At 39.8% G+C, this 13409-nt stretch overlaps 1 protein-coding gene across 2 annotated transcripts in view; it reads left to right on the forward strand.

Annotated features, from left to right (window-relative positions):
• SYPL1 (synaptophysin like 1) overlaps positions 1-12013 on the forward strand; it is a 28332-nt gene extending 16319 nt beyond the window's left edge. The window contains exons 1-5 of one of the 2 annotated variants that reach the window (XM_064656335.1): positions 4118-6708; positions 7431-7549; positions 8712-8916; positions 9733-9921; positions 10792-12013. In XM_064656335.1, the coding sequence (XP_064512405.1) occupies positions 6640-6708; positions 7431-7549; positions 8712-8916; positions 9733-9921; positions 10792-10911 (702 nt within the window). In that variant the 5' untranslated portion in view covers positions 4118-6639 and the 3' untranslated portion in view covers positions 10912-12013. Of the gene's footprint in view, positions 1-4117; positions 6709-7430; positions 7550-8711; positions 8917-9732; positions 9922-10791 lie in introns of those variants that run through there. The other variant, XM_064656336.1, reaches the window with a different exon arrangement.
• Positions 12014-13409: the final 1396 nt, after the last annotated feature.

The following is a 13409-nucleotide window of genomic DNA, read 5'->3' on the forward strand; positions in this document are numbered from 1 at the left end:
AAGGTCAGCCAACATTTCTTGTCTCTAAGTTCAATAAGTTTGCTGCCAGAATATCTTCTGAGTTTTAGCTGCCTTGATTTGTGTTATAATCAGAAATATTTCAGATTCAAATTACAACACTAACTCAAGTGTGTTGGCAAGTCTTTTAAAGTCTCACATATTCAAAATATATGCATAGACAATAAAGTAGCAAGATCTGAAATGATTACTTTTTATACCCTTCCGTTGTTTTCTCCAAAAGCAGTACTTTAGACTTAGATATTGTTTTCAGAATGATTAAGCTGACTCCTAAAATGTTTTTCCTAAAATGTTTTTGTTTTTTCAAGTCCAATAATGCTTCATGACTATTTCCATCTGGTAGTAATAGTCCTGTTTATTCTGGAACATCTTGGTTTATATTATGCCTCTGTGTCACAAAATCTATTGAAATCATGCAAAACACCAATCTCTCTGCCAAAGTCAATAAAATTACTACTTGTTGAAGAAAATAGTAAACAACAGAACTTCATAATGATGTCATTAACACATCCTTTGTCAACAGTTGGGAAATCTGGAACCTTCAAGAAAAACAAAGAAGGAAAAAAAAAGTAATGCATTCAGCTCAATTGTATAATTAATTATACATAAACTTCTAATGAGATTTGGTTAAAAATGCAAACAATTTTATAGCAGCATGTAGAGTGGATGCTGCGTTTTAATCATCCAATAAATAAATGGACACATTTTAAAACTTCTTTAATGCTGAGAGTCAGTATTCTACAACAGGCCCTGAGCTGACCTTGAGTCCAGTTCAGGAGCCCGATTTGGCACATTTGGGAACTCGCAAGGGATTTTGTCCTACCCTGCATTTTCTGCTGGGAGCAAAATTCTCCTCTTTGTGTTTGAACACTCCTGAGATGTTGCCTCAAACCACCTCTTGCTTTGTGCCAGCACAAGCTTTTTTCACATCCATTTGGGACAAAAAAATTCTACTTACGGGTTTATTTTTCGTTCTGATCAGTTCAAACGTGTGACAGTATAACCTCCTGCAGAGAACAGCGGAGCCATGGATGGAGCATGTTTATTTAATTGTCAGTGCCAACCAAGCAGCACATAAAACACCAGAAAACCCAGCAGTTGGCTGAAGTGTGATGGACAGATATTGCCTGAAGTAGCATGATATGGTCAAAACTGAATTTACTAGATTAATTCTCAGAGATTACTGTCAAAAAAAATGAAGAGAGGGAAAAGGGAAGGGCTTTTCTGATTTCTAGATTCATCAAAAAGTAAATTAATAATAGCACTACAGAGGTGTGCTTTGCTGTAAGGTACAGATCACACGCAGTACTAAGCACAGTGAGACTAGTGTATATTCAGAGGTGCTAATGACAACCCACATCAACCTTAAGTGCTCTGACTGCAGCAGAGAATACCTTCTAGCCCCTTTCCACCTATTTTCCACTTCAAATCAGCCATTCTTAATGGCTTCGCTTCATCTAAGAAATTCTGTTGGGTTTCAGAAATTACGAACACAAATTAATAATAATTTATTAAATTAATAATAACCTCATGGTGAAAATGGGCAATTTCAACCTTGTGCACTGTCCCAATACGCCACTAGATGGTAGAACAGGACTCTGCACAGTTCTACCTGCAGCCACCCAGCATGCCCAGACAAACCCTTTCAATAAGCAGCTGAATCAATTCTGCCTGAAGATTCATAACTCCGCAGTGCAATTTACACATTTTTTTCCAACTGAATGCATCATATTCTTTGTCTTTTAGAGTTAATTGTTATCCTCCAAAACTCTGTCTTCAGCAATTACTTTCCAGAGTGTACTCAGAGAACAAGGCACACCCCAGCATCCTGTAAAGGGGAGGTCCCATAGTACCTAGTTAACACCTACAGAGTGATGAGCTATGAAAATTAAGCCACAGGATTCGCCTGTAAACTGTGATCCCCTATGGAAATCACACTGCCTGGGAGGCAAGAGCAGCTACAGGAAACTTCTGCTCTGAAACATCCTCCAGAGGAGCTACTGCCTCACTGAGAAGGGCTCCTTTCTCTCTTGCCCTTTGGAAATGCACACAGAAATGTGGACGGTAGGGGACATGATTATCTGCCCTTCAGTGGCTTCCTCAGGAATTAAGGAGAATAACAAGAATTTTTACACATGCAGTAGTAGAAAATTAAACTTCAAGGCAGTAAGGGTACTAATAAGCACCATAATAGTTCAGAAGTAACTAAGCTGCTGTGAGTAAACTAAATAAAGGCAGCGTAAAATACTTAGAATTTGGGTGTTTTAAAAAAATTGATACGGTATCTCAGAAAATTTAACTTGTATTAACTACAGAACTTAAAACCTGCTTGGATAGGAGAGACAAATGGCACATGCAGTGGAATATATCTCAAGGACTTTTAGCAAAGATCAAACACACTAAACAGTGATTTCCAAAGTCTTGGAGAAAAGGCAAAGGGGTACTACAAAAGTCAGGGAAAAGGAACAATGTAACTTCGTGTTTTTATTAGACAGGCAATGAGAAATAAATGGAACGGTAAATGTGTTCACAGGTCTAAAGAGGAAAGATTTAAAGCATCAGAGTGCACAAGCAAATAAAATTATTTAGATACTAGAACACAGACAAACAGCTAACAAAATGCAGCCCATTACATCACCAGAAACTACCTGTAGAGAGTTATGTGGCATGTAAGATTTATCTAATCTGGGAGGAAGAAAAGCATTTTTTCCACCTGAAGTTTCCAGACCTGCCAAATAGACAGCATTGTGGACAGAGCAGTCCTGTGCAATGGTGCCTCCCCTGCCAGATAAGTATTAACTTAATCACCCACTCTTGCTTTATCTATAAACACAGAGTTCAGAACTCCCGTGTTTGGATTGCTTAGGGGATTGGATGGGCTAAGAACATCATGAGCCATCTTTTTTTTCCTCTGCTGTCACAAGCAACATATTCTGAACTCCTTCTAAAAAAATTTTCTTTCATTGTTTGCCTTCTGTTGGAACATATTTCCAGAATCTCATACTCACACTTTATGTTCAACATAAATTATATTCTTTGATTACATGCAGTAATCCCTTTGGTAAATCTGCCTTTTAGCACAAATCTCTGCCTTCTCTGTGTCTACTCCCTTGTGAACTCCAAGCCAGCAGTAATACCTGAAGTTACCCTTCATTTTGCTGAACCACCCAAGTTCTTTCACTCTTAGAAAATGAGGTCTTTGTGACCCTTAATCATCCAGATAGTTTGAATTAATCTTCCACAAGCATTAGTAAATGAGACCTGCACGGTGCTCCAGGGGAAGCTCACTCACTCCTCACGCAGGGGCACAACCACTTTGCTGTCTCTGTTGCAGACATGTCTCTGGGGCAGCCAGGAATCCCACAGGCCTTTTCCACAGCCTTGTCAGACACCATGAGACCAGCAATATAAACACCTTTGTCCTTTTTTATTTTCCAGAGGATGGGACCTGGTATATTGAGAAACAGGGGTTTTTTTCACTAATAATATTGATTTTCAGTTAAAGAGCAATCAGGTACCTACTTTCTAATTAAATCAGTGTTTACATCAGTTTTATATCCTCTCAGAGTCATCAAATATCCACCAAAAGCTCCCAGAACCTGGAATTATGTTGCAGTGTCAACTATTATCAACCCAGTCTTTTGATCAGCTTAAGCATCAGCTAATCAGCAAAAACTGACTTCCAAACGACTGTGTAGCTTGACATTAACTGTATTGTTCTAATTTAATTCTCTATCAAGAGGGTTCTGCATCAGTCACTCCATCTCTTTTCTCAGGAATAGAGATAAATGGATAGGCCTATATTGCCTTAGCATTCAGACATCTGGATCTTAACCGGTGTTTCATAGATGACCGGCAATTATTGTTCATATTAAGAGAGCTCCTTTATCAGCCCTGTCCAAGCTGGGGTTGCTGGGTATTGACAACTGATATAGAAGCTTTAGCAGATGTGACTCAGCACTCCCCTGAGACATGGTGGAGTGGAAAGGATTTATTACATGATTAGCATATTAATACTGTCCTGCTTTTTCCCAAATACAGAATACAATATTGGCTGTTCCTGCCTTATTCTCTCTCTCTCTCTCTCTTTTTTTTTTTTTTTTTAAGGTGATTCCATCATCTCTGTCTGTTCACTTCGATATAAGCTCTTCTTGTCCTCCTGTGTTTCAAAAATGCATAGCTGTTGTCTGCAAGCCTGTAGACCATATACTGGTCCCTTGATCCATTTGCTTTCTTATCACTTTTCTTCTTATCACTCTTCTGCAATTTATATTATTATCAGCTTCTCCTTTCTCACATTTGTTCTATATTTTTTATACTTCTGTCACTTTTCCTTTAAGCCAAGCTGATTTTTAATCAAAATAATTCTCTTTTTCTGTAATAGGCTTTTTTGGTGCTCCTAAACAGTATACAGTCTTCCTGCTTAAACTCTTCCTTGCAGAGATTGATCCAGAATTTGTTTCAGGTTATGAAATTAACTCTCAGGAAGGACTACCTACATTTTAATGTTTGATATCACCTTGGAATGCAATCCACTATAAAAAATGTTCCAAAATACTTTTAACCTCAGTAGACAGATAAGTTATATGGAGTGAAAAATTAACAGTCTTTTCCAATTTTGAATTAATAAGCCCACAGCTAGAACACTGTATATAGTTCAGAGTACATCCATACTGGAGATGTGAAGACTTGAGAGAGAAAAAACATATAAAACATATAAAAAAACAAAAGAGCATTTTTTAAGAATGCCTTAAATAATGAAATGGTTTTAACTAACTGACAAGTGGAAAAGGAGAGTAATCAAACAAGGGTCTATATGCGTTTTTAGGGAGATACATTGCTTGTAGGATTTAAATAGAATATGAGGAAGAGGGAAGGAAGAGAAAAAAATTACAGAGGTATGTTGGATGAAAGGGCAGGGAGTTGCTTGGTTGATTTAGGCTGAACTAAGATTTTATATTGCATGTATATATGGAACAGATTTTCTTCAACATGAAGGATGTGGAGAAGATAAGCAAAGAGATATTTCATCTTCATCTGTCCCTGTTTTTGCATTCCTGTTTTACTCCTTATAGGCACTGGCTATCCAGGCAGCTAAGCTAACCAAGGTAGCTTGAACCCTCAGCACTGCTTCTCTGGATGGGGGATTTTTTGTGAGATTCATGTATATAACAAAAGCAGTGAAAGAAAGGAAAGAGGCCTCCTTTCCACAGCTCTGGCTTGGACTACCTCCGGGATCCCATGGCAGGAGGCAGATGTCAGCACCTCTTTTGGTCATTGTACAGAAAGCTAGGGTCAAAAATCCTCCTTGAACTGTGTGAGTTCTTGCCAATGTTTTGCAAGTGCAGCCTCAGGCCAGCTGAAACACTGAATCTTTGCTATTGTTCTCACATGTAGTCCCCAGCTGGGAAGCTTCCTCATGTATTCCCACCTTTGGCTGGCCTCCCAAGACTTATTCAGAGTAGTAACATCCATCACAGAGCAAGCTCAGTCGAAGTTGACCCCAGTCTCCATAGTCCTGACCAGTCTTTCCTTACCTATCAGTAACAGGTCCATAAAACACCTCAGTTTGTCAGCCCTGGGACTGAAGAGCTGCACCAGCCCTCAGCAGTTTAGTTTGAGCCAAGGCTCTGATGCACCCGGGAGAGCTGATCCCCGTGACCCGCAGCACATCACCACCACAGCTGAGCACGCATCTGCTGCTCCATGGAGACTGCTGGCCCCCTTCAGCACCAGCTGCTGCACCCACTAACTGCACCCAGGAGCTGCACTCAACCCAGCTCTTCCATTGGCATCTCCTTGGCACCTGCTGCAAGGCTGCCTGGTGGCAATAACAGGGCTCACCTGGGATGAAACCTCCCAGTACCCTTTGGCCAGGGTCTGCTCACAGATCTTCCTATAAGCTGTCAGATCAGGTAGATTCTACCAGGAGCAGCCACAGCTTTCCTTAGCCACCCCTTCCTTAGAGCATCACCAGACACCCTGATGCTCCTCAGAAGGTTCCCTGGAGTCCCCCAGCAATCCCTGAAGAAGCTTCTAAAAGATCTTGAAGCAGAGCCAGGAAATTGCAGCAGTGAGTGCTGTGTCCATGGTCACCTTGGCTCTCTGGCCAGGGAGGAGGGCAGAGGACAGCCTCTCTCACAGCCCTTCTTCAGCATGAGTTCTAGCTCTTCACTTTTACTGGTGATTAACACATCAGCAACAAAGCAATCACAATCAAATCACATCACAAATTAAAAAAGTAGTTGATGAGATTTTGGCAAACATATGAATTGTCAAGTGCCCCTGCCTTGTTTGCCATCAAATCATCAAGCTCAAAGTATGGCACATACGATTGTCCAAAGTGTGTGGTGGAGGAAGGGGATGGGGAAGAAGTCACTGTTTACTCACTGCACAAAATGGCCAATGCTGTTCCCCCTTGTGACAGTCACTGCACCACTTCCCCAGCCCACAGAAAGGTCTGAGGCTGAAGAGCCCCAGCTGAGGGATCTGTGGGTGGGTTCATCCCCATTGCCAGGTGAGGGGGTGTGGCAGGGGTATGGGGTGCCCTTATAAAAAGGTGCTGCTGAGGCTGCTATAGTGGGTAGGTGTTTGTCTTGGTTCCTGCTTGCCTCTCCTAGGATGGCTGGCTTGAGAGTGGACTTCAGCATGTTCCTGGAGGCTCTGGGCTTTGTTAAGGTCCTTGAGTGGGTGAGTGGGGCTGTTTCCTCTCCTTCCCCAGGCCTGGCTTTGCTCCTGTGCCTGAGCTGGGTAGAGCCAAAGAGGTGTGAGCTAATGGGCTGCCACCTCTCTATCCCCAGTTGCTGGTAGTGAGCGTCCAACACGAGGCTGCTTGTCAGCCAAGCCCTCTGGTTGGCAGTGAAGAAAACACTTCTGCAGATACATAAACTCAATGTGTTAATTACGAGTGTGTTACAGTACCTTATAGTGCTGTGTGTTGCATGTTCTGATGATCAGGGGTTTAGTGTTTGGCCAGTGACCAAAGGGAAAATAAGAGCTACTTACAGAGTTAAGTTGATGTGTGATACTCTGAGCATGTACCTTCTGGTTACTCTAACTTACAGTTATGGATATCTGAGACTTGTAAAAGTATTTCCCTGATCAACTGCAAGAAATACTGTGCTGGCTGTTAGCATTTAAAAAAGAAACAAAACCAAAAACCCAGACAAAAGACTTTTTCTGTACGACTAAAAATAAACACAAAGTGCTTTCAAATGGGCTTTGGTTAGCAGTGTTGCTCATGGTTTTGGGTTACAGAAACTCAAAATTTTCTTCTTGATATCACTTCATATTTGAGCTTTACTAGCTTTGTCCCTATTTCTTGTCATCTTTAGTTGTTTCAGCTGAATGCAGAGTTTTTCTTTTGAGCTTAAGTGATGTGCACTAATGTGTCTGTGTATCAATTCCTATAGATCTTTGCCATTTTTGCTCTTGCCACATGTGGAGGCTTTCAAGGTAAAACTACCCTTCTAGTTTCCTGCGAAGGTGTGGTAAACAAAACAGTTACAGCTGCTTTTGCTTATCCATTCAGGTGAGCATTAGCTCTGTGGTGGTCACTCAGTGATTATGTATTATTCTCTTTTTCCCCATCTGTCTCCTTATGATTATGTACTTATTGTATATATCTAAATGACGATGTGAAACTTCTGGCTTGCTCTGTAGGAGCAATACATAAATATTTAGTTGTAATTGTTCAAAGCACTGTAGCTGTTCGTGCTTTATGGAAAGAAGCAGGTAGAAATGGCAATAGGCTGTGTTACTGCTTTGTATCTCTCTACCTTAAGCTTTAGTCTAGCAGTGCATGAATGCTACAGAAAGTAATTAGTAGGCAGAACAATACAATTAATTTTAACAGCCCAATTCTTCATCAATTTGTATCTGCTTTGAAGGCCTAGATAAGATTATTTTGGATGTGCCATTATTCTACAATTTTGCAAAGACTGAAAGGAAAATACATACTTCTCAGTTTATTCCACCATTAGCTTCCTGAGGGTGTTGGGCACAGAAAAACTAAATACTCCAGTGTCACTGCAGTGCTCTTGTAGAGACAAGCTCCTGTTCTGGAGCAGGAGGACGAAGCTTCCTCTTTGCCCTTGCAGCTGTACAAGTGCAACAAGCACAGGGTCAGTGTTTCATATGTGTTCAATCAACATAAGTATTGAAATGGATTCAGAAGCCACCCAGCAAAAACCACTATGAAAGTATAGAATTTGGCCACAAAGCCCAGCGTTGTTAACAGCATTCGGAGGGAAGAGTGGGGATCTGAAATGATTTTGTGCCGGTTACTGAGTGGTCACTGCTAGTCACATGAGTTTTACTCAACTTCTGTGCTTGCATTTTCCTGTAGCTGTAATGCAACTATGCCTTTTAAGTCTTGATCCCCTTATTTAATTGCCAGTCTAAAATAATGTTGTTAAGTCTGCTTCCAAATTGGAGTTTCTTAGTTCAACTCAATAAGATTAGGATCCTTCTCCTAAAGCTACTACTGTAGATCCCAGCATGGGATAGGGAACAATCTTCAGATAGCTTGACAAATATTTGTTGTATAACTGCTACATTATACAAATATAAATAATCTTATAAAGTAAACTTATGCAACCGGAATGTTTAAGCACTGTTATTGTGAAGCATGACAGCATGAAGTTTCTACTGTATAACAACCTCTAACTACATGAAGGATATAATCTTTTCAGGTTGAATACTGTTGAATTTAGTGCACCAGACCCAAAAGGCTGTGCTGGTACTTGGACTGACGTCCATCTTGTGGGCAACTTCTCCTCTTCTGCACAGTTCTTTGTTACACTTGGGGTGTTGGTGTTCCTCTACTGCATGGCTACCCTTGTGGTATATATTGGATACAACCATGTGTATCAGCAAAATGACAAGTTTCCACTAACTGTAAGTAATACTAAGATATTTTAATGCTTTGACTTTCAAACCACAAAGAGATGAGGAATACTGCTAATGCAAGAATAACTTGTGGATATTCAGTAGTTCTGAAAGTTCCATGGCGTGTGAGCACAAGTATCTCGGACTAGTTGCTAGAGCATTCCAGCAGAAAAGGGGGCCCAAAGCCCTTGGACTTCTATGGCATCATACCTTATGCAGTTATTGAAGCAGAGTGGAATGAATTTTCACTTTCTCAGGTGAACAGTGTCTTCACCACAACTTTTTTTCTTTTGCATCATGTATTTGAATATACAATTATTTTATAGGTGGGACCTCTACTGTTAATCTCTGAGAATTTTCCCTGTGTAGAGCACCTGCTGTGCAGATGCAATTAGCAGAGGGAAGTAGTTACCTTGTGAATTTTAGTCACCTTAAATATCGAAGCCTAGAATGGGAAATTTCAGAGCACGCTCAGAAATGGATCCAGCGACCTCAGGCCAGATCTAAATCACCTGCCCCTTCTCCCCTGTCACCCCCACTTTTACTGAACTTTGACTTAAATTTTTATAATGTAAATGTTAGGCATCTGATTTTTTAGAAACAGATTTCTTATGAAGGATAAGATTGCTTATGTTTGATAGACGCAAAGGTTTTGTACCTGATCATCAGCATTGTGCTGTAATTGCAACATTGTTCATGACTAAACTTGCTTGTGATCATTAGCACTGATGAAGATAATTTGGATATAATTGATACTGTCTCTGCCTTGCTCCTGTGTATATTCCTGTGTTTTTTAACCTACTAACAAATACTTCTCATGTGTAGGACTTGGCTATCAGTGTCTTGATAGCCATTTTGTGGATGGTCAGTACTTTTGTTTGGGCAAAGGCACTTGCTGACATCAAAATGTCCACGGAGGCCAACATTATTCCAGGAATTGAAGCTTGTAAAGCACCAGGAACAACATGTAATTTTGTTTCTGTGACCAGCATGGGAATTCTGAACTTGTCTGTGGTATGTATGCCTTTCACCATATGGGTACAATAAATGTGTTGGAAAATAACAAATGGCACCTGAGAGTCCTGTTCTACTGATTACATGTATTGCCTTGTGTTAGAATTGCTTTATGTGTTATTAGTCATTCAGGCCCATTAATAATGTGGTAAAACACCAAGCAAATTCTTTTCTTTAGAAGAAAACTTATTTTTTTGAGGGAACAAGATAATCAACTTGTAGGATCTATTTCTGGAGCTGTTAGATGCAGCATTTTCAGACACATTTGACTCCCTATTATTTTTGCCTGTAGACAAGAGCACCTTAAAATATGTTACTGAGCCACCCAAGTGGTTTGCTGGCTGATATAAGTAAGGAAGAAACACTATGATTCCTGCTGTCTTTTGGTGCCAAACCCAGATTTTTAATCAACTGTGAGAATTGTTACACATCAAATCAAGGTTCCTTGTAATACAATGATATAAAGCTCATGTTCAGAGAAAGAATGCTTCAGAGCAGAGCAAATTAGGCTTATTGTATGATCTTCCTAGTGAATTCTGCTTTTCAAAGCTCTGGCTGTTATTCATTGTCCCAATAATAATTAATCATATGCTCAGGGAGTGCATATGCGGAGGTGCTGAGTGACTGAAAAGAATTTGTCTAATTCTGTGCAAAGGATAGAGAAAGTCGACTATCTGATCTCCAAAGAAGTCTGTTAAAATACCTTGTCATACTCTAAAGAGTGTCAAAATGTCTTTTCCAAGCCAAAAGGGTGCCAAAAATGGTGGCTGTTTATGGTTTGCAAGGCATATTATTGTTTGTTTTTTTTTAAAAAGGCAAAACAACTAAACACAACAAACTCAGTCTCACTTTTTTCCCCTCACCCTACAGGTATTTGGCTTGCTTAATGCAGCTTTATGGGGAGGAAATGTTTGGCTTGTATACAAGGATACCAAGTTGCACAACCAATGGAACAGAATTTCTGAAAGTCCAACTGAAAGAGAAGTATAAAAACAAGTTGATACTTTAAAATGCTTCCACTTTTACACCTCACTGCCAAGAGCATAGATTCGTTAGGATTTGTTTCAGTAATAACTGATAATACTTCATAAAAACTTCTGGTTTTGTACTACGGTTTGACATAAGGTCTCGCATACTCCAATTGAAGCATTTAATTATCTTGCAATATATTATGCCTTTTGAAGTTGTGCAGCTCTTTATTACAATTTTTGAAGAGCAAAATGATGAGGTTATCTGGATGCTGACCCTTTCTGGTTCTTAATATAGCTTTATAGGAGAGATGGGTGAGTTGAGTTCTAACAAGTCTTATCTGAAAAATGAAACCAGGGCATGCAAAAGTGCAATTTGGTTTCTTCCTATCACTAATACCTTGCAAAAATCACCTGAGTAGACCTTGTAGCTCTGTTAGTGTTACAGCCATGACATGTAGGTTTCCAGGTACTTCATTCAGATCATGGTATCAAACCTTCCTGCCTGTCAGGAAGGACATTACTTCTGTGTTCAATATGTTGTTACTATCCAAGATTTTTTGGATGAGTTTATACTGAAGCTATAAGATAAGATGAGGGTTTATATATGTGTGGAATAGAGGAGTTAAACACTGAAGGCAAAGTTGGGAAGAAAAAATAAAATATGGCCCAAAACTCTTATAAATACTGTAGAAATCAAAGTTGATATATTGTAACTGCTACTGCCTGAGCTTCTGTGTATTCCCTTCGAGGTGCATGAACAATGTTTGTGTGTGAAATAACATAACTGGAGATGTCTGAATATGAATAATTTTTTCATTGATGTTGTTCAGCTCATCCATTGGAAATAATATTTGGGTCTTCTCATGTGGGTTTCTTGCTTAAGGTGTCTGACTGTGTGAATTGTCCAGAATGAATGTTATGGCAAATCTAATAAACAAGCTGTTTGCAAGCTGTTTTGATTTGTTTAAACTGTTTGTGATGAAAATAGACATAGTAGTGTGTATAAAACACAAATCCTAATTGTTCCACGTGTCAGAGCTACTGACTTTCTGATAGTAAATTTACAGTCCAAAGAGGCTATAATAAAGGCTGTATGATTGCTGAAAAATTGTGTCTTGGGTCCTTACTACTGTAAGTGATGCAAATGTCTTGGTTTTGTAGCTTCTGGGAGATGGTTTTAGCTACTGCTGACCTTGCCAGCTGAATGAGTTACCTGTGCTACAGAAGTGATTTTTCACAGTGATGCCTTGGGTTTTTTGTAGAGAGGACTATCACTCCTGCAGGCTATGGCTGTCTGGTGCTGTCCAACACTTCTGTCAGCCCAAAGTGGAGGCTTTTGTTACTTACGATTATCCAAAATGTCATTTGAATTTCCTTTTGGAAGAGGTAAGAAGTGCAATGTTGAGATGTCATTTTCTGAAAGTTCTTCTGTTTCTTCCCTATTCCTGGATAGGGGATTTGAAAGCAATGACCTTCTGCTGTTTTCTGTTTAACAATATTAGCAATGCTACTACTGTGAGAAAACAGGCTGCCTTTCCTTGGTGGTTACTCGTGTACCAAGTATTATCCCACCTTACTAAGGCCTCTTGAGGGAAGAAAAGAGAGAAGCAGTATGTAGTTTAACACTTGCACCAAAAGTATAGCACTCAGAAAAATAATGCAGTTTTCTCAGAACCTTCCCTCTGTGTCCTGGACCTTTTCCTGTTAAGAACTGCCTCTCAGGTTGCAAAAGACTGGGGCAGAGGGTTTAGGAAGAACAATATTATTCTTGCACTTGGAAATGAGATATGAAAGCAGTTACTTCTATAATGAGTTTGTTTGCAGGGTTTTTATATAGCAACACTGGGCTGTGACCTAAAGGGCTGATGAAACTGTCAAATGGTTTTGACCATGAAATGGTTTTTAGCTTCACACTCAAAAGTCTTTAAACAGATTGCTCTTACTGTAGTGATTGACCCAGCTCTCTCAGTGTCCTTGCTTGGGTAGATGTTAATGCAAGTGGACCATGGCACATGTGTTATTCCAGTAGCCCCACACTGCTTACCCTTCATTTAGGAAATGAATTATGGCTGGGTAGACTCCTGTCACTGCAGTGGTCTGAAACCGGGTCTTGAAGCTTCTCTGGAAGTATCGATAATAAAAGTTGAATGCAAAGTTTTTTCTTCATCTCTATTACCAGGCTCTACCCAGCAGAATTGCATTGAACCATAGCTGTAGTTTGACTCTTGGGATAAGTCTGCACATAAAGCAATTACAAAGCTTTGGTGCTAGCTGAGAGAGAATGCAAAGCTTCTGTTGAGATTTAAAGTACTGAGTTTGTTTAGTTGATTAGAAATACAAGGTGTTATTTTGAAGTGTTCTGTTGCTAGATGTTCTGCCTCTGAAGTAGCCCTGCTGACAATGACTTTTGAGGAGTCCTTTCTGACCTCTTCACTTGCATCAGTTTATTGTTCCAAATACTAACTTTAAATTTTGAATCCTCGCTCCTCCTTGAAGTGAGTTCTTCTATTATCTAAG

This window comes from Pseudopipra pipra, chromosome 5 (assembly GCF_036250125.1).
Source record: "Pseudopipra pipra isolate bDixPip1 chromosome 5, bDixPip1.hap1, whole genome shotgun sequence".
NCBI classification, from domain to species: Eukaryota; Metazoa; Chordata; class Aves; order Passeriformes; family Pipridae; genus Pseudopipra; species Pseudopipra pipra.